General features: G+C 43.3%; 1 protein-coding gene across 1 annotated transcript in view; it reads right to left on the minus strand.

The window, feature by feature from the left end:
• SLIT3 (slit guidance ligand 3) overlaps nucleotides 1-27316 on the minus strand; it is a 636015-nt gene that overhangs the window by 574554 nt on the left and 34145 nt on the right. The window contains exons 2-3 of the mRNA XM_016954159.4: nucleotides 11621-11692; nucleotides 4949-5020 (exon numbers count right to left, since the gene is read on the minus strand). Of these exons, the coding sequence (XP_016809648.2) occupies nucleotides 4949-5020; nucleotides 11621-11692 (144 nt within the window). The remainder of the gene's footprint in view (nucleotides 1-4948; nucleotides 5021-11620; nucleotides 11693-27316) is intronic.

Genomic DNA, 27316 nt, shown 5'->3' on the forward strand with positions numbered 1-27316 from the left:
TATACATTCATTTCTATTTCTTATACTTCTGCTCTTAATAATTTCCTTTCTTCTGTTCTGTTGTTCTTGCCCTAACTTTGTAAGGAGGATATTTTAATCAAGATATGTGCTTCTTTTAAAATAGATACTATACATAATATATACCATGAATTGAGTAATATAGCTTAAAGGCTATACATTTTCCTCTGAGCATGGCTTTGGCTGCAGTCCACACATTGTGAGACATTGTATGTTTATTAACATTCAGAAAAATATGTTCTAATTTCCACTGTGATATGTTCTTCAACTCGGAGTATTTAGAGGTATATTACTGAATCTCAAAATATTTTGGATTTTTCTACTTTTCTTATTAACTTCTTGATTATTCCTGCTGTCAGAGAACATGCTCCATGTGATATCCTTTGATATTTGTTGACTTGCTTTCTAGATCAGTATATAATAAAACTTTCATATGCCCTTGAAAAGATGTCTATTCTATGTTGTTTAGAGTGTTCTCTATATATCAGCTACATCAGGTTTACAAATATTGTTATTTAATATTCTATATTTTTACCAAGAATTGTACCTCCTTGTTCTATTAATTACCAAAAAGTGTATCTTAACTATGATTATAAATTTGTCTATTTTTTTTTAGTTCTGTCAATATTTGCTTTCCATATTTTCAGGCTATGTTTTTAGACACATACAAATACAGATTTGGTATATCTTCCTGGGATATTTCCTATTTTATCATTACAAAATTCCCTCTTTACATCTAATATTTTTTCTTTAAAGTCTATATTATCTTTAATAGAGTGACACTAACCTTTCGGTTAGTGTTTTCATGCTATCATTTTCTTTCTTTTTTTTTTTTTTTTTACTTTCAAGGTTTCTCTATCCTTATGTTTAATGTTATTCTTTTGTAAAAAGTATATGTTTGGTATTTTTTAAATACACTCTGACAATCTATGTTTTTTAATTGGAGAATTAGTGCATTTACATATAAGGTAATATGATATATTCATGTTTAAATGTATCATCTTTCTGTTTGTTGTCTATTTGTTCTATGTTCATTTTCCTTCCCTTTTATCCTTCATTTTAATTCATATTTTGTATCATACTGTGCTCCTTTCCCCTGAGACTATCATAATTTTTTGGCTTTTTTTTTTAGAGGCTATGCTACAGATTTCAACATACATCTTTGACTTAATAAGGCAATAAATATTAGCACTATTACTTCCTGAATAATTTAAGGATCTTAGAACATTTTAATTCCATTGACCCTTCCAATTTTGTGGTACTGTTTCTATTCTATTCTAAGCTTTTTTTGAACTTAAAAGTCAACTCCCATGTTTTTCTTGACATTGACTTTTTTAAAAGATCAGGGCAGCTGTCTCAAAGAATATCCCACTTACAAAGTGTGTTTGTTTCCTCTTCGTTTAACTTTTTCCTATATCCCATCCACTCTCTGGCAACCAGAAGTAAGATCCAGCTAAATTAGGTTTAGGTAAATATATTAAGCAAAGTACTTCGTAGGTGATACTTTGAGTTTCATATTTTATCACATCATATTTTATGATAATTCTAACTTCATAGTATTCTTGCATAGATTACATGAGATGGTATATGTAAAGTGCCTGACATGCTATCTGACATATGATAAAGAGCAAAATTTCTCAACTTTGGCACTAGTGATATTTTGGGCTGAATAATTCTTTGTTGTAGGGCCGTCCTGTGCATTTAAAGATGTTGAGATATTCCTATACCCCATCTGCTGGGTGGCATCTCCCAGTTGTGACAATCAAAAATGTATCTAAACATTACCAAGTGTCTCTGGAAGGCAAAATTAGGCCCAGCTTAGCATCACTTATATAGAACAAAAACTCAAGCGCTTTAATAAATATTCCTCAAGCACTTACTATCATGCCTTGCTCAAGTCTGTGAGATTAGGAGCTAAATGGGACATGAATCCTGACCTCAACAGTCATGGTTTTGGGAAGAAACAATCCAGAAAACAGGGAATTAAAATATGGTGTCATAAGTGCTGTGATAGGAAGACACCTGTGTTATGAGAGTAGGGGCACCTAACTCAGCCAGAGGCATAGGGTACTTTCATGGGGGAATAGAGAATTCTAAGTTGAGACCCAGAGGACAGACTTCCTTTCCCTTTCCCAGGAAGACCCAAGAGAACAAACCAATAATGACTACTCAGAGTGGAAATAAACCCTCCAGAAATGAAGTATTATAACCCCTATTATTTCCAGGCTCTATCTTAGAATATGATCAATAAAGATTTATCTATTACAAAATACAAAGACACAGATAAGGTGAGCCAGGAGTAAGAGCTAGAAAGGCACAATCCACCGTCATATCATTAATAGCAAATGTATTATGTTTTCCAATTCTACATCTCCCAGTCTGTATGAAAACAGAACGAATAACCAAAACCAGATTAACGCCTATCAGGATTAATGTCACACACATGCCTTCTTGCTAACACTGAAAGGTATTATGAGAATGACTATTCAGCTGTGTATATGAACCCAGCTGCCTGTGTTTCTAATGTTCTTCCTGATTAAGTACTTCTTCAGATCACTTGCAATAGAAGTCAGAGATTGGCCAACTGTTCACTAAGCCTGTTTCCTCTACTTCCTGGGCACAAAGCTCAACTACCTTTCCTCCCGCCCCTGTAGTTTCCTGTGGCCACATGACTGAGTTCTAGCCCAAAGTATGTGAGACTGGAAGTGACATGTACTTCTTGAAATCTGCAAACTTCCCATGTGAAATTTTTCATGCTGTTTTCTCTTCTCCTGGCTTGATGCAGACAAACACTGGTACCTTGGAAGCCAAGATTTAAGGAGGGTAAAGTTGAGGAGAAGAAGAAGACTTTGTCCCTGAGTCTCCACTTGGAGGAGAGAGGCCTTATCAGGAATGCCCATATTGGGTTTTACATGAATAAGTAAACGTCCACTGTGTTAAGTCACTGAGATTTGAGGGTTTATCTAGCACAGCAGCTAGCATTACCCACCTAATACACCAACACAGAGAAATAATCAGGTTTCCTCTGCAACTGTAATCCATTCAGTTCCCCAGACATGCATGGGTATTTCAGCCTTGTTCACCAAGCCAAAGAAAAGAGGCTTTGCCAAAATATTTCATCGATATTCCCTGGAGTTAAATGTTTATGCAAGAGGCTACTCTCAGGGCCCTTACTAAAGATCACACTTCATCTAGTATCTGCTGCACATGAATATGAAAGAACATCATCTTTCATGTCAGACAGAAGTGGCTTTGAATCTTGGCTCCCCTCCTGACCATTCTTTGACTCAGTCTCTCTGGGTCTGTTTCTTCATCTGCAAAATGAGGGTAATTACACCTCATAGGAATTTTGTGGCAATAAAAAAATACAAATAGCATGTAAAACACTGGCGTAGTTCCTGGCATGTCCAAGGTACTCAATTAGTTCCTTCCCCAAAACCAGGAAATTAATGAATTGGGAATTGTTTTCACTCTTCTAATCAGAAGACTAAGCAAGGGGTCCTTTTCACAAAGGACCACGTATTGATCTTTCTGTAGAAATGCTGAATATTTCATACAAAGGAACCAGGTTCAACAAATACTTTTATGTTCTCTTTGGTCTAAATAAGAAGAACTTGAGTGTTAAGAAACTTAAAAATAAACGTGTAAACAGAGACAACATTCATTCTTTTTATAACTATTTTCCCTTGCAAGAAATAAATGTCATATTTTCAAACCAACACCAGCAGAACATATGCTGGGATTTGACCCAGAAGGAGAACAATAAATGAGACGGTTCACACAACAGAGAGGGAGGAAAGCATTTTTCTGGGTAATACTAACTGACGTGCAATGGGGACCTTCCCTGTTCTTATGTGGCCCCAGATAAATTGACTCCAGGGGAAAAGATGGCACATCTCAAAGCTAACTAGTCAGGGACAAGCACACCACCTTACCCAAGCCCACCTCTGTAAATGAGATTTGGCAACCAGACAGGTAAACGGAACACAGTTCTTCTAGGGAAGCCGGCAGAGCCGTGAGCTGTTGCAGCTTCATCCCTCTGACTGCAGAAGAAAGAGGCTGAAATGTCAGGGCAACCAAGATTCAGAGAGAACTTTGAAGAGAGCCACCCACCAGCATGACTAAGTGCTCTTGGGGACAATCCCTGCTCAGAGGGCAGAAAGCAAATATCCAGATGTTATGAGCTGCCAGATGTGATTAACAGAAGAAAGGTGAAGTTGCCTACTTAACCATCTGAGCAGCTCTCCTCAAAGTAATCCAAGAGTTTTCTGCAAAAGTATTCATCAACAAAACAAATGGAGGCTCCAACCGTCTTCCATTCCCATCCCTTTTCCTCTTTCCCTCTCATTGAGTCAGAACAGTGGCCTATTTTTAAACCACTGGCAATGCATTCTCTCGTGGAAACGTGGGGGCTTCTTGACACAGGCTGATGCTCACTCACAGGAGATACAAGCGCGCTGAAGGCTGCGCCCACTCACCAGTCCTTCCTCTCCCCGCAAGAGTGGGGCAGAGAACACTCAGGGAGGAGAGGGCCTCAGGAGGGAGCTTCTGCCCGTGCAGAGGACTAGGGACTATCTGATGCCAGATCTCATGGCAGGGATAACTGCAGACTTCTCTCCTCCGTGGAAGGGAAGGTTTACACTTGGGTAAAAACCAGCCCCTTATACAGGTACCAAGACAGAGCTCAAGCCTGAGAAGAAGGGAAACAAGCCCTGAAAGCTGATTCTAGCAACTTTTACAGAAAAGGAGTGTAAGTGGATCTCAGTGTTTCTTTAACATGCATCTAATGTGCCTTAAGTATAATAGCAAACATTCTATTTAAACACTGGAGACCTTTTTTAACAAGGTTATAAGGCCAATTTACAAAAACAAAACAAAAAGCACTAAAATTAAATAAATACTTTAAGAAAGGAGGCTGTACTGTACTTACAGTCGCTCTAGCTGCTTCAGGTCCTGGAAGGCGCCTCTCTCGATGACGCTGACCTGGTTGTCTTCCAGATGCCTATAACCACAGAGACAGCAATGACTAAGGACAAAGCTGGGCTCAGGGACCCTCATACTAGGCTTCATGCCATGCAGGCATGGTCACTCAGCCCTTCCCATGATCGTCAGGGTCCCTTCAACTGGGATCAGTCTGATGGGACAAGATAACTCATATCCCAGCTTGGTGTCACGGTAACCAGGGTTTTGCCGCCTGCACACTTCTACCTGACAGATTGGTTTCCATGCCTCTATTTTAAGAATGTTCTCAGTAAATGTCCCCCCAAGCACTGCAGGATGTTGCGCAGAAAAGGAAGAGGTAAAAGCTGCTCTTTATAAAAACCACACATAGATTCAGCATCTCTTCCCTGGGAGCTCCCTCCTCCAAGGATTCAAAAATACTTCATTGAAAAGGGCCTTCCCAGCTCACCCTAGTAGAAAGGGTGAGGCTATTGTGAAACGACTGGCTGTCGCTAAGAAAACCAGCCTGGTCCCAGGAACTCCTCTCACCGAGAGCCCAGCTAATCCCAATCTCATGATGATGGTCCTAAAAGATCAGGCTCCCTCCCTCCAGCCACACGCTTCACTCACCCGCCTCAGTCCTCCAAGCAGGTGATTACAAATCCTAAACACTCTGTGTAAGTGAGTCTGGTTCATGCATGGAGTATATCCAAAGAATTTAGCATATAATGAAATGTTTGTTTCCCTAACTTAAAAAAAAAATGGCCGCTTAAATGGATGAGCTGAACAGCAGGGGAGAGAAGCAATGAAGCTATGTAGCTTCCATTGGGGGCTGACCTTAGGCTGGGAAATGACACAGATTGCACATGGTGGCTGAATGGGACATAATGGGGATGCAGTTGTGATTGGAGAATGTTTCTTTAGAAAGTGGAGTTTCGGAAGGGCTGTGGATTCCTCTGGATTACTCAGGAGGAGAGGTACCCACAAGCACCTAAGCAAATGGCAGATGGAGAGGAAGAGCAACCCTGGGAAGGCTGCATCTTTATATCAAACTGAATGCTCCATGACAGTCTCTCCCTATTAGATGTTTCATAACCTCCTGCACTTCTCAGCCTTAACACTTGGGCCCTTGTGTTTAGTTCCCAAGTCTATCTTCCCCACTATGCCTAAGGAGCAAGAAGATAGACATTGTGTCCATCATCCTACTCCCAGTCCTAACACAGTTGCCTAGCACAGCAGGCACTTCATAAATGCTTACTGAATGAATGAAAACCTATAGAAGACTTTGGGCCATGGCACACACCGATTGTATATGTGTCTGGGACAGGTAACTGTTTCGTTTGGGCTCGATGATATTTTACATTTTTGTGAATTTGTTGCCAACAGTTGAAAATCAGGATATTTCACATGTACACACACCCACACCCCGCAAAAGAAACTCCTTTTGAAAAATCAGCTCTCACATTTCCAAATATCAATTGACCAGAAGTAGAACTGGTCAGGCGAGGGTCCCCAGCCCCACAGTTTGCCATGTCCTCATCTGCTCTGCTTCTCACATTTCTATTACTTCTGGCCCCTTACAAGCTCCTCACTTAACACCTATAGAAACGATTGAAGGGAGAGGCTAAAAGACTTGCTCGAGGAGAAATTATTTATGCCAATTCCCACAGCCAGGTAGGGTGGGCCCTCTAACTCCCAGTCTGGTGAGCACAGTAGATTTAGTTTAGAAGCCCTGTTTTGCTTGCACATTAGCTGATGATATAAGAGTGGGTTAACTAGCCAACCTCTCTCAGATTCAGTTTCATTTGTAAAACAGAGAAAATAAAACACTGCAAAAGTTCTTACGAGAACAAAAATGGAATAAATAAGTAAATCATCTAGCCCAGGTTCTGCTATACAATTAGAGGCTTAAGAAATGTTGGCTGGGTGCAGTAGCTTACTCCTGTAATACCAGCATTTTGGGAGGCTGAGGCAGGTGGACCAGGAGGTCAGGAGTTCAAGACCAGCCTGGCCAACATGGTGAAACTCTGTCTCTACTAAAAATACAAAAATGAGCTGGGTGTGGTGGTGCATGCCTGTAATCCCAGCTACTCGGGAGGCTAAGGCAGGAGAATTGCTTGAACCCAGGAGGCAGAGGTTGCAGTGAGCCAAGATCGTACCACTGCACTACTCCAGCCTGGGCGACAGAGCAAGACTCTGTCTCAAAAAAAAAAAAAAAAAAAAAAAAAAGGCCGGGCACAGTGGCTCATGCCTGTAATCCCAACACTTTGGGAGGCCCAGGCAGGCAGATGACGAGGTCAGGAGTTCGAGACCAGCCTGACCAACAAGGTGAAACCCTGTCTCTACTAAAAATACAAAATTAAGCATGTGCCTGTAATCCCAGCTACTCAGGAGGCTGAGACAGGAGAATCACTTGAACCTGGGAGGTGGAGGTTGCAGTGAGCTAAGATTGCACCATTGCACTCCAGCCTGGGTGACAGAGCAAGACTCTGTCTCAAAAAAAAAAAAAAAATGTTTTTCCCTTCTCTTGTCTTCCTTTTTCACTCCACCATATGCAAGGAGGGCCTTGGAATGCTAATAGTCTCACACTAGCACGTCATGCTAAATAGGGTCCCACTTCAACACTACTGACTGGAGGTTTGCTGAGCTAAGTTTTTACTATCCATCCACCAATCAAATCAATCACAGACTTCGTAGTCATTATTTCCTTGCTGGATGACACGGACCAGCTCTAGGGTATTGTAAGTACCACATTCCCTCTGGGTTTCTGAGGGAGCCTAACCCAGCCCTTCTATAATGAATCTTAGTTCTGTGCTAATGAATCTAACACTTCAAGCTTCTTTCAGAGATGGGAATAGAAGAGATGCAAGGATATCTATATGAGATACACCGTTTCCACCTTGTGCAGGCCCTGGAAAGCTGACTTTTATTGGCTTCATCAAGAAGTTTTTTTTTCCCTCCAAGACAAGGTCTCACTGTGTCACCCACGCTGGAGTGCAGTGGTGCAAGGTGCTGGGACTATAGGTGCATGCCACCACACCCACCTAATTTTTTTTAGGAGGGGACATAGAGACGGGGTTTTACAATGTTGCCCAGCCTGGGCAGCCCTGTCCAGGCTGGTCTTGAACTCCTGAGCTCAAGCAATCCACCCACCTTGGCCTTCCAAAGTGCTGGGATTACAGGCGTGAGCCACCACAACTAGCCATCAAGACCATCAAGAAGTTTTTTGACTTCTGGATTCCTGTCAGGTTCAGCCAAACAGAGTCACCGGCAGGAGATCAGAGGGTAGAGGAAGAGTGTGGTTGGGGGATTTACTCTTCTCCTTCCCTGCCAAGCCACGTCAGGCTGACTGCATCCCTCTACCTAAGACCACAGCTTCTGTCAAGCAGTCCCTACTTTTGCCAGGCTCTGATAACCACTTCCTCCCTGTGCTCCTTAAGGCCCAGGGGACAGTAGTGACCCCGTTTTGACTCTAGCCTCAAGGAACTACACTATCTCCTCTACGTTTCTCTTAATCTTGCCCACACCGCTAAATAAGTCTTTACTTCGCTCTCCTCATTTGCCCTCTTTTCTGCTGGGACCCTCACTGACCAAGTATCTACATCCCTTCCAGATCTACTTCCTAGTTCCATCACAGTCCAGCCTAGAACCTGGCAATCAGAGGCTCAACAAATCATCGATATTTGATGAATAAATGGATCAGTGAATGAATGAGCTAAGACCCTCCCATCCAGACTTCTGGGCTGAGATGCAAGCCAGGAGCATGCACTAAAAGCCACTGATACCTTCCCCACATTTTCAGACAGGGGAATCCGGGAAGGGCTGGACACCCACAACGGCTGTCCATGGCTGGAGTCTGTTCTGAATTAGAACAGAGCCTGTGTTCATTTTCAGCTTTTTTGGCATTGTTATTTTTTTAGCTTTAGCACTGGATCAGGATCGGAAATCGCCCCCCATGTGATGACGGCTGGGGTGGAGTTTAACTTTTTTATTAACCCCATTTGGGATAAAGCTGGCTCCCACATTGTGAGCATAGCAGAGCCCTTAGACTACCAAGAAATGGGACATAATTGATACCAGCAGAAGAGACTTTTTCCTACTCCCATCCCATGGGAGGAAAAAAAATGTCCTGGGCAATTCTTCTATCTTCTCCTTAAATGCTCTTCATTTGGGGAAAATTGCCCTGGGTTGAGACTGAAGTTCCTCAATCTCCATTTTATCTGCTTTTGCCCATATTAACAGTTTGACACAGAAACTGTTGGGTGGCCAATTTTTCAAGACTACTGAATCTTTTCTAGCTTCTCTAGAAATTGTAAATAAGAAACAGATATGGGGAATGTGCCAAGGTGTGAAAAAAATCTTTTTAAAAAAGATAGTTGTCTAGGTTACTCAGCTAAAAAGAATAGATTGAGGAAAAATATGGTAAAAATGTCTGGATATTTTATTGGTGTTAGTTAGAAAGCATTTCAGCTATTCCACCAGGCAGATTCTTTCACAGTAATAAAGGGCCACTTGAATGGGATTGTCTTTGAGTTGATAAGGAAGATAATGAAACAGAGTATATTAATAGTCTACTGGGGGGTGGGGGGTAGGGGAAGGCTTTTTGGCATTGCTTATCGAAATAAGAGGAATGTACCAATTAACTGAAAAGATAAACTGTAGTCAAAGGAATGTTGTAGACCATCCAGGGGATATTAAAACAATCTTTTGTGATTATTTTAAACTTTCTATTTGCAGAAAGCAGATATGAACATTGGAGTTTTTATTAGTCTTTCTGATGTAACGCTAAGAAAATCAAAGGGTTGTTTTTGACTTTGTTAGAAAATGAAGCATTAGGTGAAATATAAAAGGAAATCTCTCACAGATGCAGGGGAAATAAATAAAAAAAATAAAGTGAGAAGGTAAACAAGCGTCTATTTTTTAACCTGGCAAATGACATAGAATCAAGAGTTGCTACCTATACCTCTTCAATAACAATCGCCCTAAAACTGAACCATGGAATTCCCCCACCCTGATCTCAGTCTCGATTCTGATCCACGCACACCTTGTCAGAACTACCAGTTACTTGACAGATACATGGCTGCTGGGGCAAAAGACTTGGCACAGGGTGTGCCTTCCCTTTGAGGGTGAGAGTGTTTGAGACCAAAGACGGAGAACATGTCGGTGTGGAGAGCATCTGCAAGCTGGAGGCCCAGGATTCAGATTCCCCATGTCCCCACACATGTGTACATAACAGAAGCTCTGACAAGCCCCCACATTATCAGTGCTGCATTTACAAAATGGGTAGACTATCACTGTCTTAGTTTTCTTAGCTTTCTATAATGTGAATACACAGTGGCACTGCATGGAGGTTAGAAAGCACAGAGTCTAGGTTCCAATTCCAACTCCTTCAGTCACCTGCTATGTAGAGTTGGGTCTACTTAACCTATCCGCACCTCTGGTTTCCTCTGCTACAAATAGGGGCTCATAATAATGCCCCACCTTGTATGTTACCACTATGTAATACTGTGCTGAGCCCATGAAAGTATCATATCCATCATCATTATTACTAACAACTCAATCAGAAATGGCAAACAATGTTGTAAAATTAATGCTTCACAAGTAATCACGAAAATAATCAGAAAATGTTAAAACAATGAAGCACTACACGTGTAACTATGAGAGTTGAAAATACTTCTAACAACGTATTCCCTATACTGCAGATGAGAAAACTGAGGCCCAAGGAGGAAAAATGATTTGCCCAAGGTTTCATGGGTAGCTAATTCCGAATCAGGACCAGAGCCTGGTACTTTCTGAACCAAATACAAAATTCATTATATTTATTATATAGGGCTATTAGTAAAAAGAAGGTAGCTTCAGGTACCAAGACTTTAGCTGTTACTTCTAGTAACAATTTGCCAGCTAAGATTCCATGGCATACAAATACCAAGGCAGTGGCCAATTGGCCCAGTCTGTACTTCTTGCATGGAGCCACACTTATGGGTCAAAATTAACTACCAAGTAAAGAAGGAAAATAACATCTAAATTGCTTTTTCCTGTACCTCTGAATGTCTTAGACTTTTCGACAGACAAGCACTTGGGAAGTTTCTTATCACTCACAGACTTAAGGATTGATGAAAGTGTTCAATATTCAGCAATGAAACCTAATATTCCTTGCTCCCCTAGTCCATCAATGCCCATTTCAAATTTTGCTACCTGTCTGCACAGCTGTGGGTGTTCAGCAAGGGCCCTGACCCTTTCTGATGCTCTCCTCCCCTCCTCTCCATTAAGCTACAAGACAGATAACTTTTGTCCTGATTGCTCTTTTAATGCACAGGCTGGAGAAGAAATTATCATCTCTATGGAAGGGAAGCATGGTTAGTCAACCTGACATCGCTGTCATCCTAGAAGCTGGGCATGGTGATTTATTTGTTCATAGCCTTCCACTCTCCCTATCACTGGAACTAAGTTCTTCCATCGATCTAGCTCAGCCAGCAGCGTCTAGACACAGAATGTGATACCTGTAAGCATGTGGGTACACTAACGAGGGGCTTTCTGCTGCAGAATGGTGAATTCCTGTTGTCCAGGGCTTGGGAGTGTGATGTCAGGGGCAGTGGAACATTTTTTTGTGAGGCTGAAGAGCTAAAAATGAAAACACACTTGAGAGCCATCAACTACTTACAAGACTCGGAGGTTCTTGAGCCCAGCGAAGTCCATCTTGGTGATCCTGGTGATATTATTTCTGTCCAGGTCACTGCAATGGAGAGCAAATTCAGGTCAGATTTTTGTGGGTTACAATTACGGTCTATTTAATCCAGACTGGCTTGGACTGAAGGGATGTTGCTTGTCCAGAAGGCGGCAATTCTGATGATTAACGATATCCCTTGAGCGTGCCCGGCTAACCTTAAGGATATTGTATGGAATAAACCATTCATTATGCACATAGCAGAACTCTTTTATACGTAACTGCCTGCCTTCTGTGGTCCCTTCTTTAGGTAACAAATTTTTCTGTTGAAGTTTCCCCTCCCCCAACTCTCAGATCATGTCATACAAATGGGGCTGACCCCTCTTTCCAGCTCTAGGCACTGGCATCTGATCCAGGCCAGGCTGATAAGTATCTTCAGTTTTCCTGACCACAGCAATTGTTTCAGAAATGCCTAAATGACTCAAAATCCCAATAACTGTTTATCTACTGGGATTGCTAAGCTGTTCAGGGTAGCCAGAAGCCATCTCACCGCCACAAAAACAGTGAGCAGATGGTGCTCTCCTGTGAATGTCCAGACTCACTCATGCCTGAAGCCAGATACCTCTGTATTTTGAGAGCGTATGACCCATTCTATCCCATCTCTCCTATATTTTGATTTAAACCAGTTTGAGTTGAATTTTCTATCACTTGAAATCAAAAGAATTTGTCTGACTTTGGTGTGTAGCTAGAAACCAACAAACAAGACAAAAATTGTCTATTTTCCAGCTACTTTGCAAACTCCCTGAGGGCAAAGGCCACATCTCATTTAACTCCATACCCAACATAGTAGATAGAGTATGTGCTTGGCACCCAGTAGAGGTAACTTAACTCATTTCACATGTTAGGTAAAGACATTTGCATGGATTACTCCTGCCTCAATTTATAGGCTTAAGCTCCTGAATATAGCCCCAAAGAGAAGGATTTGCCATAGAAGAGCTGAAGTGGTGGCGGTGATATTGAAGTGAGGGTGGAGGGCAGCATGGATGATGGAAAAACAGTTAAGAAAAACTGAAGTCACGAACAAGCCTGTGAACAACTGCATGAATATTCCGTGTTCACCAAAATAATCTAACAAGACTGAACGCCAAAAAAAGGAACCATGAATAATATGCTACAGTTCTCAATAATGGATGCTGAATAATTGATCCCTACAGATTCTGCCCTCTTTAACCCTCACTTTTCAGGGTTTTGGCCCTTGGAGTTTCAACAAGGTATCTGTGAATTGTCTTTTCTTTCTGAACATTTATATACTAAGAGCCATTTTTCCAATGATGAATCCCCATCCAAACATTCATCTCTTCGATTTTCCTAGTTGCTTCCTAAAGATGCCACCCTGCAATTATGCCTCCTTTATACAGTTGCATAAAATGAACAGGAAAGGCATTTTCAGATTCCAGCACTTTATATATATATAAAAAATTCAAGTTTGAGGAGGGATTAATCTCCTGATATCAGACATAATACTGAAATAAAAATCAAGTGAGTCCTTGAGTAACCTCACACAGGTAGCTCCTCCTTTCCTCCTTGAGTTTTCCAATACTTAAAACAGCATCAAAGTTGTTTCTGAACTAGCTTGTGATGGAGAAAAGCAGTATTTAGACTTCTCTGGCTAATCTGAGTGCTGGTTTAGAAGAAAAAAAAAAAAGCATAGCAAGAATTACCCAGGAAAATAAAGAAGGGTTATCCATGCAGGGATGGGAAACCTGCAGACAGAAATCTGTACACACTCCAAAGCATCACACGTGTTCTTCTTACCTCCCATCTGAATTCAGATGGATGTTTGGGGACCTTGACAACTGTGAATATGACAATGCAACCAAGGGTTTAATTACCAGGACACAGCATGGTATCTCAGCAGCTTGTGCCAGCATCTGCAGCACTAATATTTTGAATATTTATTATGTCAAAGCACACAAAGTGCACTGCTGAAACGCTAAGGATGTGGCGGGGGGCAGAAGGTGTGCTGTGGGACTGTCCCTGGCACAGAGTTAGTGTTTGGGAGCTGAGCTTCAGAGGCAGGCAGTCCTGAGCTTGAATCCCTGTCCTGCCACTTACTGAGTGATCTAATGGCAGTGCACTTCATCTCTGAGGTGCGGTTTCTCCATTTACAAATGAGGCTGACAATCTTGACCTCAGGAGCTTTGATGAGGGTTAAATGAGATGATGTACACACAGCACTTATCTGGCACTTGTTAGGTACTCAATCATGGCAGCTATTACTGTAATTAGTTGAAGCGCATCTCTCCCATCTCAACTTTGAAATTTCAGTTCACCAGCAGAAGCTGACAGCCCCGTACCCCAAACTTTGTGCCCACGGATGAATCCTGGGGTCCCCAAGACACTCCTTGTTGGTGTGCTCTCTTCCTACGGGTAAAAAAAGGCATCTATTTTGTGGCTGACAAATAGAATAATGGGGCCAAGGGTATCCCCCCAGCCCACTGCCTGTCCTTCGCAGCATTTCTGTGACCCCTATTTCCTTAGTATCTAAGTGCAAGTGACACAGGGGCTACGGAGGAGGGATGGGCTCTCCCCTCCCACTGAGCTGTGCTGCCTGCCTCTGCCCACCTCCCAAACACACATACTGCCAGGAAGGCCAGGGAGCACGTGGGCTTTGAGGTGAGATACCTCTAGCCCCCAACTCCACACAGCTGGGTCTGGGTGAGTTTGAGTAACTTACTTGCATTCTCTAGGCCTGCATGCTTTGTAGGAGCTTTGTCTCCTACTTGCAGGCCATAGGATGATGAGAAACACAAAGCTGGGGATTCAACACACGTGGTTAGAAATGGGAATGGATTACACTGACCCTGAGGAGAGGCTGCCTGTCCCAAGGCCAGACCCCACTGTCCCGGCCCAGGCTCCTCCAGACCTTTATGACCTTCAGCTCTGGCCTCAAGGGAGTCAGTGTATGTCAGCCTGGGATGGGTTCTGAACTGTCAGCAGGAGGGGTGATCCTGGATGGGGGCCAAGGACAGTGTCCAGATGTGGATGTGGGAAGTGTGGTGGTCTCCAAACATGTCTGTCATTTCTTTCTTTCTTTTTTTTTTTAAATACACTTGCTATCAAGAGATGGTGTCTATGCCAATTTCCCTTGAACTTGAGCAGGCTTTGAGACTGCTGGACAAACAAGACTATGGCAGAAATGATGCTGCAGAGCTTCTGAGGCTAGCTTAGAAGAGGCAATAGGGGAGGGGCTTGCTCTCTCGCTCCCCTCACTTGTACTGCAGCCTTGAGCTGCCATATGAGAAAAGCAGATGATCTGGAGCCTCCATGCTGGTGAAACCACATGGAGGAAGAGGATGAGGATGAGGGAGAGATGCCAGCCCTGGCTTGAGTCTTTCCAGCCCAGAGGTCAGGCACATTAGGTGCAGATACCTTTGGGACTCAGCCTCAGCCACCATCTGGTTATAACTTATGAGAAACTCTAAGCCAGAATCGCCCAGCTGAATGAACCACTCTTGAAATCCTGACCCACAGAAGCTGTAAGAGATAATACAGTCATGTACCATATAGCAATGTTTCAGTCAATGAGGATGGCATATCTGATGGTGGTCCCATAAGATCATAATGGAGCAGAAAAATTCCTAGTGACATCATAACACAACATATCACTCACATGTTTATGTGACGCTGGTGAAAACAAATCTACTGCACTGCCAGTTGTATGAAAGTACAGCACATGCAATTTTGTACAGTACCTAATACTTGATAATAATAAGTGACTGTGTTACTGGTATTTACTATGCCATACTGTTATCACTATTTTACAGCATACTCCTTCTACTTATTTTAAAAAATAGTTAATGGTAAAACAGCTTCACGCAGGTCCTTGAGGAGGTATTCCAGAGGAAGGCATTGTTATCATAAGAGATGACAGCTCCATGTGTGTTACTGCCCTTGAAGACTTACCAGTGGGACAAGATGTGGAGGCAGAAGACAGCGAGATGGATGATCCTGACCCTGTGTAGACCTAGGCTAATGTGTGTGCTTGTGTCTTAGTTTTTAATAAAAAAGTTTAAAAAGTAAAAAAAAAGTTTATAAAATAAGCATACAAGGGAAGAAAATATTTTTGTATACCTATACAGTTTGTGTTTTAAGCTAAGTGTTATTACGAAGGAATAAAAAAAAATTAAAAGTTGATAAAGTTAAAAAGTTGGCAGGGCGCGGTGGCTCAAGCCTGTAATCCCAGCACTTTGGGAGGCCGAGCCGGGCGCATCACAAGGTCAAGAGATCGAGACCATCCTGGCTAACACGGTGAAACCCCGTCTCTACTAAAAATACAAAAAATTAGCCGAGTGTGGTGGCGGGTGCCTGTTGTCCCAGCTACTCAGGAGGCTGAGGCAGGAGAATGGCGTGAACCCGGGAGGCAGAGCTTGCAGTGAGCCGAGATCGCACCACTGCACTCCAGCCTGGGCGACAGAGCAAGACTCTGTCCCTCAAAAAAAAGTTATATAGTAAGCTAAGGTTAATTTACTATTGAAGAAATGTACAAATATTTAGCATAGCCTAAGTGTACAGTGTTTGTCAAGTCAACAGTAGTGAATAGTAATGTCCTAGGCCTTCATATTCACCCACCACTCGCTCACTGACTCTCCTGGAGCAACTTCCAGTCCTGCAAGCTCCATTCATGGTAAGTACCTATTTAGGTATACTATTTTTTTTATCTTTTATACCGTATCTTTATTTTTGTGCCTTTCTTTTCTATGTCTGATATTTAGCCAGTCATGATGATATACACCTATAGTCCCAGCCACTTAGGAGGCTGAGGTAGGAGGATTGCTTGAACAATCCAGGAGTTCAAGACTGGACTGGGCAACATAGCAAGACCCTGTCTCTTAAAAGAACAACAACAAAACAGCAGATATATCTAGATACACAAATACTCACCATTGCTCAGCATTGTCTTACAACTGCCTATAGTATTCAGTGGAGTAACTTGCTGCGCGGGTTTATAGCCTAGAAGCAATAGGCTATACCCATATCTCCTATGTGTGTAGTAGGCTAGACCATCTAGGTTTGTGCAAGTGCACTCATGACTTTCATGCAACAACGAAATTGCCAAGGATACATTTTTCAGAATGTATCCCTGTCGTTAAACACACATTACTGTACCACAGTGACCACTGTGTCTTAACCCATGAAGTTTTGGGGTGATTCATTTTGTAACAATAGAGAGGTGGAACAGAAAGGAGGAGAAAGCCACCTTCTGAATACACAATATTTACCATTAGCAATGAAACCCCATTCACATGGCTTTTGGTGGCAAGGCCTTTCTGAGACTTTTATGCCACCTCTGAGAACCTCAGTCCTGTCATTATGGTCAAGGATGGCTCATGGGGGCAGAAGGCTCCCGAGTTATTCTGGGAACGAGGTGAGAACTGTTCCTTCTCTCAAGCTCAAAGGAGAAAAGACTGCATAATTAGAGATGCCCATCCCTCCAAGTAGGGCTTAGGATACCATGGGAATCACCTATGATGTTAGGTTGCTAATCACAGTAATGATTATCATTCATTGAGCATTGTGGCAGACTGGTGAGTTGTTTTGAGTTGTGCTCAAGACAGAGGGAAAAAGGTTTCACGGACAACTCACCAGTCTGCCACAGTGCTCTATGAATGATAATCGTGGACAACTCACCAGCCTGAGCATACAGATAGATTACATTTCCTAGCTTTCTTTGCATGTATGTGCAACCATGTGACTGAATTCTCATCACGATTACAGGAGCAAAAGTACTATATGCTGCCTTCAGGCCTGAGGAATAAAACTTTCTGCCCCATCCTTTACACTCTCTTCTCTCATCTTGGGTGAGATTCAGTAGATACACTGGAGGATCCCAGGGATGGGAAACTGAAAGAACCCGAGTCCCTGAATGACTGCATGAAACAGAGGCCTCTCCTCCTTTGGACCCCCACAGCCCCCCACCCCAACCTCCCCGCCCCCACCCCGCCCCACAACCATTTACACACATTAAACACAGACCTATTCAAGAAATAACTCCTAAACCACTGAAATGTGGAAACTATTTGTTATGGCAGTCTACGCTGACAAATAAAATATCTTTGATACAATAGCTTTCTATGCCTCCTTTTTTTTTTTTTTTTTTTTTTTTTGAGACGGTGTCTCCCTCTGTCACCCGGGCTGGAGTGCAGTGGCAGGATCTTGGCTCACTGCAACCTCCGCCTCCTGGGTTCAAGCGATTCTCCTTCTCCTGCCTCAGCCTCCCAAGTAACTGGGATTACAGGTGCCTGCCACCACGCCTGGCTAAGTTTTTTGCATTTTTAGTAGAGATGGGGTTTCACCATGTTGGCCAGGCTGTTCTCAAAGTCCTGACCTCAGGTGATCTGCCCACCTTGGCCTCCCAAAGTGCTAAAATTATAGGCATGAGCCACCATGCCAAGCCTTCCATGCTTTCTTCTTCTTCTCTTTGCAACAGTTCTGAAAGGTAGGTAATCTTACTTCAACGGACTAAAATGCTGTAGATCAGCCTTAATAAAAGCTGATATTTGCTGGACCCATACCACGCACCAGGTACTGTGCTGAGGACTTTGTGTTCATTTATCTAATCCAGACAGCAATCATATATGGTAGGTACTATTACCTCATTTTTCACATGAGGAAGCTGAAGTTTAGTTTCCCCCATCCCCACCCTAAGCTCAGAAGATTTTTACCAATAAAGAAATTTGACATGAGTTCATATACCAGGGAAGTGGGTAATGCTGAGATTTGAACGTGGGCTCTCTGAATGCAAAGGCCATAGTTTCACTTATCACATCCTACTGCTCATTTACCATTAGAGCATTTTTTTTATACTGCATCAGGTTATCCACTGAATTTTTTAAAAGAATGCATAAATAAATGCACAAGCAAACATAATAGAATTTCCCACTCCCGTGCCTTGGAGAAAAACAAAGACATACCCTTAGTAACTTTGCTTCCCCCACTCCAGCTAACAGAGCACATTTCCTACCCTGTCTCCCAGTGAAGTCCTGGCCAAGGGAAGTGGCTGAGCCCCTCTGCAAGCTCAAGGAGGAAGAGCTTTCTTGCTGTGTTTGCCCCTGTCTGGTTTTGGTCATGTTGCTCAGCATCTGCCATGTTGCCTCTATAAACAGGCATCACCATGGTAATTTGGATTGTTTTTCCCCATCCCAATCAGTGAATCATAAACCAATGCTGCGACTTGGAGCTTTGTGGTATTTTCACATCTGTTTGACACCTTGGGTGGGGTAGGGAGAAAGAAGAATTCAGAACAACACTGGAAAAAATGAAACAAAAATGACATTTTCTAGGTCAGGCCACTGGCCTTATCTTGGCACATGTATATCCATACCCTTCTTTTTATTCATTCTGTGGCATTCCTGCAAAATTTTCTTCCAGCTGTGGCACATCTGGGAAGAGCAAGGAGTGAAAAAACAGCCCTCAGTGAAAGCATAGTGTGGGGAAAAGGGCTTCAATTATAAATTCAAATGGTGTGGATTTGAATCTCAACCTTTTCACTCCTTAGCTATGTGGCTTTGAGAAAGGCACTTAACTTTATGGAACTCCAGTTGTTGTTGCTGTGACTTTTGTAAAACATGACCCAAAATACCACGACTGTCAGATCACCATGAGGCTCAATGGAGAGAGTACTTTTTTTTTGGAGACAGAGTCTTGCTCTGTTGCTCAGGCTGAAGGGCAGTGGCTCAATCTCACCTCACTGCAACCTCCACCTCCCAGGTTCAAGTGATCCTCCCGAGTAGCTGGGATTACAGGTGCCATCACCACATCTGGCTAATTTTCATATTTTTAGTAGAGACGGGGTTTCACCAGGTTGGCCAGGCTGGTCTCGAACTCCTGACCTCAGGTGATCCAACCGCCTCAGCCTCCCAAAGTGCTGGGATTACAGGCGTGAGCCATGGCACCCGGCCAAGGAAGTACTTTCTAAACAGCATTCAGAGTGGTTAATTTTTCACCCACGGGCTACAACAGGTAGGGAGAGGATGCAATGGTGTAGCTTGGGACAGACTTTTAAAAAGATGTTCATCTGTGATAGTGAGATCTGTGATAGTTAGGGAGCACACCATTGCTCAGACCAGACTTTTAAGACTACCTGTCCCCTGTACACTGAGTATTTACAGAATACTACCTTCTGGGTTTCAGGAAAGAAGATCGGGTCTCAACATGAAGTAAACCTGTAGGGGCTACCATACAATACAGTTATTCCTTATTACAAGGCTATGCAGGCAAAGTTAACTCATGTTGGGCATGACGTCTAGGAGATCCTTGTGATGGGTAGGAGGCTGAACTACATGACCTATGGAGTCCTGTCAATAACTCTGTAATTGTCATCTTTTGGGAGCCCAGAGCCAAATGAATTTTTAGAAAATGAAATATAGCTTGGTCCTTGTTTTCAAGGAGCCTGGAGTCTAGCTGAGGAGATGAGCTAAGACTCAGGAGATTCTTAGAGAACAAGGCAAGAATTTGCAAAATGAAACGTTAAGGGATGTGGTCTAAACACCAAGGGGAGTAGACAAGCAGGAAGTCAGAGAGAAGACCTCCTGCTCCTGAATAAACCTTTCAATGTGTGACGCCTCCACATTCAAGTTCCCACAGCATAGCTATCTCAATGGATTGTTCACTCAGTTACAGATTGAAGTAGTTGTTCTACTCTTTCCCCTCCTTCTCACAACTGCACTTGAGTAGTCTTAAAAAAAATAAACAACTTTAAAAAAAAAAATCCCATAGTGTGATTTGAGGACTCCTACTCAGGAAAGGGGTAAGAGGAGCCAGAATTAAGAGGCCCCCATAGCACTTCCTGACCCTTCATTTACCACCAGCAAAGAGGTTCCAACCAAATCAGAACAAGTTGGCAAGGAAGCAGTGGCCTCAGTTTCAGTTATGCACTCACTACGCTTTCCACCTGAATGGGCCACATCACAGAAAGGGCAAGGTTCTGTGCTTTTTCTCTTCCCTATGAGCTAAGCAGGGGATGCAGGAAGGATCAGACCGAGGATGGGGTATTCGTCCTCCCTGAGAGCTCACCCACGTTAGCTAGTTTTGCCAACAAAGGTTACAGTTCGTCTTTATGACTGTCCATTTCTTGGTTCCAGGACACTTTTCTTCCTATTTCTTCTGGCTTAGAGGTGATAATTGCTCCATTGCTTCTATGGTCTTGGGTTCTACAGTATATCTCTGAAACATACCCACACCTCTGAAATGATCCCTGTGTAAATAAATCAACTCTCCTGGAATATTCCTGATTTGAATTTTCTACCTGTTTTCTATTTCTTACTGATACACCATTCATTCATTCATTCAACAAGTCTTCATCATTAAGTTTCAGGAATTGTGCTAAATGCTGGTATATAGCTATAAACAATAGTGGCGTGGTCTCTGCCCATAAGAAACTCAGAGTTTAGAGAGGAAGAAATAAAGGAGCAATTACCATAGACTATGATAAACGCTGTATACCATAGGTTGGCAACCTTTTTCTTTAAAGGCCAGATAGTAAATAATTTGGGTTTTGCCAGTCATGTTTTCTATCACAACTATTCAACTCAGCTTTGTAGTGTGAGAGTAGCCTTAGACAATATACAAATAAATGAGTATGGCTGTGTGCCAATAAAACTTTATTTACGAAGACAGACTGAAGGCTGGATTTGGCCCAGGGGCTGTCGTTTATAGACTCCTGCTCTCTACTATGCCAGAGGCATAAACAAAAGCTTACAGAAGAGTATGGAGGAAGGAGTATGGAGTAATTGGGGTGTAGGGTCGGGGGAGGCATCCAGGAACAGGTGACATTTTAATTGAGACCCCAAGAAAGAGTTGGCTATATTCAGGTTGGCATGGGAATATTCAAGAGAGAGAAAAAGAATTTTAGGTTTAAAAAAAACAAAACAAAAAAAACCCCAGCATGTATAAAAGCCCAGAGGCATTGCCTCAGGATAACTGCCAGCAGATTTATTTGGCTGTTAAAGCATGTTTCAAGAGAAACACAGATTTTTCTTCCCTTCCTTCTTTCTTCTTTTCTTTCCTTATTTTCTTCTTTCCTTTCCTCCCTCTCTCTCCTTTCCTTAATTCCTTCCTTCCTTCCCTCCCCATCTCCTTTCCTTTTTTTAAAATCCCTCCCTCCTTTCCTTGCTTCCTTTCTTCCTACAACAAACTTTTATTAAACACCTACTCCAGACCTGGCACTATGCTGATGGCTAAGGATAGACAGTAAAACAATAGCAAAGAAGTTCCTTTTAAGGAACTTTTATTTCTTTGCTGAATGCCGCAGACAGATTCTAAGGTGGTCCCCAGTATCAACACCTTCCCCTCTCCTTCAGTCGGCAGAACCTAGAGACCTGCTTCTAACCCATGCAACACAAAAAAGGTGGTCGGATGTCACCTTTGTGACATGTTACATGGGATGGCAATGCCCGTCTTGCTATAGGACTCTTTCTCTTGCTGGCTGTGATGAAGCAGGTGGCCATGTTTGGGAGGCCCACATGCCAAGGAACTGGAGGCAGCCTCTACCCACAACCAACCAAGAATTCAAGACAACCAGCAGGAACCTGAAGCCCTCTAATAGACTGCAAGGAACTGAACTATCCCAATAACCTTGAGAGCTTGGAAGCAGGTCCTTCTCCAGTTGAGCCTTGAGATGAGATCACAACCTCAACCAAACCCTTGTGTGCAGCCTTATGAAACCCTGAAGCAGAGGGCCGAGACAAATGGAAGGTGCTGAATGCCTGTTGTTTTAAGCCACGAAGTTTGCTATCATTATACGACAATAAAAAACACAGGGGGAGATAGGCCACCACAAATAAACAAGGAGACTACAGACTGCAATATGGGCATAGCTAGGAAACAGTACAGGGTGAGGTGAAGAGAATAAAGATATGGTGAGAGGCAGTGAAGGCACTGCCCTCCCTAGGGTGTCCAGGAAGAACCTCTTAGAGAGTGAGATTTGGTCTGAGACTAGAAGGAAAAGAAGGATCCAGTTGAAGGACAGGCTGAAGGGAGACGTTTCCAGGTGGAAGAATGGAAACAAAAAGGTCCAGGTGACGGCAGCAGAGTGACACCAAATGGGATCACAGAGGCAGGTGGTGTCCAGGCTGTGAGGCATCTGTGGGGCTGACAACATGCTTGGGGACTGGAACCATAAAAGGGGCCGAGCAAGGAAACCACCGATTTAACAGCCCTCAGCCTCATTCCCCTGCCATCAATCCTGCCAGATTAATTTCCCCCAAATGTCAATTTCATTCCACAGCTCAGTAAGAAGGGGGTTCTCATTACTGCCCTCAGCTTGCCTCATTTAATTCTTTCTTCTTTATAGCCACAGACATGTATTGAGCACCTATCAGATCCAGGAACTGTGCTAGGCACTTCATTGGCACATATGTTCCTGCCGTCTGTATGCTGGCCTCAGAAGCCCTCAAAGTCCTGCGTCCATTTAAATCCTACTGCTCTGTAATGGGCTGAATTGTGTGCCTCAAAAGATATATTGAAGTCCTAACCCCAGCTACCTATGAGTGTGATCATATTTGAAAGTAGGGTCTTTGCAGATGTAATCAGGTTAAATTGAGGTCATTAGGGTGGACCCTAATCCAATAGGACTGGTGTCCTTATTAGAAGAGGAGACAGGGCTGAGCAAAGTGGCTCACACCTATAATCCCAGCACTTTGGGAGGCTGAGGCAGAAGGATTACTTGAGGCCAGAAGGGAGTTTGAGACCAGCCTGGGCAACATAGCAAGACCCTATTTCTACAAAAGAGAAAACTAGCCAGGCATGGTGGTACTTGCCTATAGTCCCAGATACTCAGGAGGCTGAGGTTGCAGGATTGTTTAAGCCCAGGGGGGCAGAGGCTGCAGTGAGCTATGATTGCACTGCTCCAGCCAGAGTGACAGAGCAAGACCCTGTCTCTGAAAAATAAAATAATAAAAAGACGACGAGACAGACACGCAGGTATAGTGCCGTGTGACAACAGAGGCAGAGACTGGAGTGATGCAGTTACAAACCAAGGAATGCCAAGGGCTGCTGGCAAACCCAGGAGCCAGGAAGGAGCAAGGAAGGGCCCTCCCCTGCAGATTTCAGAAGGAGCCTGGCCCTGATGACACCTCAATTTCAGATTGCCAGGCTCCAGAAGTCTGAAAGGATGATTGCTGTTGTAAGGCACCCAGTTTGTGGTATATTGTTATGGCAGCCCTAGCATACAGATACGCCCAACGTTCAGGCTTTCTCTGGGCGTATCTGTGTGCTAGGGCTGCCATAGCACAGACACCCCACACGCCCCCTGCAGCCTCCCCCAGCTGCTCCATCTCGTGCTGGCTTCTCCCTTCCCTGAACTTCTGAACTTCTGGATCATTTACCCTCTCTCTGCACAACTCATTTTGGTCTTTCATCACGTTGCCTTGCTGCTGCCTGTTTCCTGTGTGTTTGCCTTGTCTCCCAAAGGACCTTGAAGAGAATACTCCCCAACTTCCTCCAGACACCTTGGATGAAGGCCTCATGGAGACACTCAGAAAAATGTACACGAGGTTTCTCGGGGTGGAGAAACAGGTTTTTTTTTTTTTAAACGTTTTACATTTTGCTTATCAGTATTATCAATGTTTTCTGGAGTAAACATGTATTATTCAATATACCTCCTACCTTCCAAAAAAAACCACTGAAAAAAGGAGTCCAGTTAACCTAAGACTCTCCCCATAGATAAAGTGACCATGCAGAGTTTAAGCCATTCAAGACTCTGGAATTTTAGCAATTTAGCCAAAGGAAGATGCTTTCTGGTTTTGGGGGTTATTTTTTGAGACAGAGTCTCACTCTGTCTCCCAGTCTGGAGTGTAGTGGTGCAATCTCGGCTCACTGCAACCTCCACCTCCCGGGTTCAAGGGATTCTCCTGCCTCAGCCTCCCGAGTAGCTGGGATTACATGCACGTACCACCATGCCTGGCTAATTTTAGTAGAGATAGGGTTTCACCATGTTGGCCAGGCTGGTCTCAAACTCCTGACCTCAAACCCACCTCAGCCTCTCAAAGTGCTGGGATTACAGGCGTGAGCCACCGTGCCTGGCCGGAAGATGCTTTTTGATGAGCCCAAGGGCAGACCTCTGAAACTGCTCACATCAGGCCGTCCTAATCTGTGTCTTTCTCCGTCTCCTCTCCTCAGTCCAAAGGACCTAATGCCACCCACCCAGCTACCCTGATGAAAGAGAGAAACAGCATGTGTTTGAAAACCACCAAATCACCTTGCTACCAGGTCAAGGAGAGCAGTGTTTCCCTTTGGGCCACCCTTATAGGGCTCCCATCTCATGCTTTACCTCTCCAGACTCACACCACAGGAGGCATTATTAACTATTCTGATTTTTGCACTTCGTTCTCATCTGTTACATAACCACATGCAAGTTTAAAAACATACACGCATTTGGGAAAGAAATGAGCTGAATTTGATTTTAAAAACTGGCTTCACACTACCTCAGTTGTTTGGGAACTAAGCCTCTCTGGGCTAAATTTTTGGCTTGGCAACACTCTCGCATATATAATTTTACACCTGCAAAAGCTTGCAGCCAGCCCTGTGCAGACAGCTACCTGCAGGGAGAAGAACGGGCCAAACAGAGGGGCAACCCGGGTGGTTGGATGTGGTCATGGTGAGGGCATGTAAAGAGGAGTATTAGGCATGGGGTCTCTTTTCCTTCATCCCTTGCAGCAGGAGGACTCCCTGCCCCTGTTTTGCTCAGTTCAGCTCCATGCTCAAAAACAAACAAACAAACAAACAAACAAAATGTACAACTAGCTCTTTACTGGGAACAGCAGAGACGAACTTGCAAACTGGTAGCCCACCGGTGAGTTCTGGCCTGCAGACCTGCGTAGTCTGGTTCTCACTGTGATTTTCACATATGCAAATTAATTGCCAATTTGGGAGCATTTCAAATACAAATCTACAATTCTGGCTTGTCTCCAAAGGTCAGTCCATCAAATAACCGTGGATTTTAGTGGCCATGATAAGCTGGTACTAAGAGGCAATTGCCCACTTTGCATAAGGTACATGCCTGCAATTCACCAGTCCACCTGATCCAATTCCCTCACTCAAGTTACCTGCTTAATCTTTTTTGGCATCAGAGTTTGAGATCCCTGCTGCCAAACATAGCGCTTAAGGTGGCAGGCCCTAGAATCAGATAGCCTGGGCTCAAATCTTAGCAAATAGAGCATGATTTTAGGCAGGTTATTTAACTCATCCCTAAGCTTCTGTTTCTCCATCTTAAATGGCCATAATCACAGTACCTACCTCCTAGGATACTGCAAGGATTAAATGAGATGATACGTATAAAGTGATTCTAGCCCAGGGCTGGTCATGCAGTAGGTACTCAAGAAGTAACCATCAATTGGCTGTTATTATTCAGGCAAAATGTGAGCACAAGTAAGATGATGATGTTGGCAGGACCTCCGTGCTTCTAACACAAAGGTGCACCTGGTCTAATCCACAGCCCCACCCCAAATCTCCTTCATCCACTTCAGGCACATCAAAGCATCTGCAGAGACAGTGCTTCCTTCCTGTCACACAGAGGACAACCCAGCCAACACACTCAGAAATAAAAAATTCTTCCTAAATTCTTCCTGTAATGACTTAAGGCAACGTATTCTTTTCTCAGCACTAACCTCCAGGTGGCGACTATCAGTCCAAAAGTTTCACCTTTTATTTCCCTTATCATGCCCAGAAATCTCAAACCCTTCCAAACTCCTTGCAAGGCCTGTTCTCAAAACACTTCCCTGCACTGCATAGGAGAGCACATGATAAAATGACTCCTCCAATCACCGGGAGGCAGGAAACAAATCCTAGAAGAGACTGGGGCCAACCTTTGGAAATGTGGCAAGAAATGTAGGGAATACGGTATGGCAAGGATAGTGCTCTGTGTTCACCAAACTGTTCCATTTTCCTCCTAGGCAAACAACAAGATTAAATTTCCTGTGCCCTTTGAATCTAAGTGGGACCATGTGACTGATTTCTGAAGAAAAGGAATGTGGGTGGAAATAATACATGCCATTTCCAGGCAAGGCTATAAAACATCCTGCAAGCATGACACTCTCCTTCCGTTTCTTGTCTTCATGGCATGTAGAGATCATGTGTCATAAATGGAGGGTTCCCCCAGAGGAAAGCAGCCTGGGTTCCTAAGTGACAATATGGATCATAAGCCACCTACCACCACCCAGACCAGCTCTACTGGACTGGGTTGGTGGGAGGAAGAGGAAGAAATACAGCTTTATATTGTTTTGTTACTGATATATCTGGGCTTATTTGTTGCTGCAGCTTAGCCTTGTCTATGCTAACTGATACACCTAGCAATATGGCATAGTAGGAAAGAATGGCCCAAGTTAAGCATCCATGATCTTCATCCATGATAATCCACAGCATGACTTTGTAAAATTTTCCTTCCTCATCTTTAAAAGGAGGAAAATAAACTGATCCCCTAGGGTCACAATAATTCTCACTGGCTTTGGATCCTAACACATATTACCTTAAGCAATGTTTTTAAGAAGGCCACTTAACTCCGGTCAATAGAGGTACAAATGCTGCACCCAACCAACATTAAGGTCCAAATAACTTTCTGCTATTTACTATGCAGGAGCCAATCTACAATGAATGTTTACCATGTGCCAAGGACTATGCTAAACACTTCACATTTGG

The sequence above is a fragment of the Pan troglodytes genome, chromosome 4 (genome assembly GCF_028858775.2).
Source record: "Pan troglodytes isolate AG18354 chromosome 4, NHGRI_mPanTro3-v2.0_pri, whole genome shotgun sequence".
Taxonomy (NCBI): Eukaryota; Metazoa; Chordata; class Mammalia; order Primates; family Hominidae; genus Pan; species Pan troglodytes.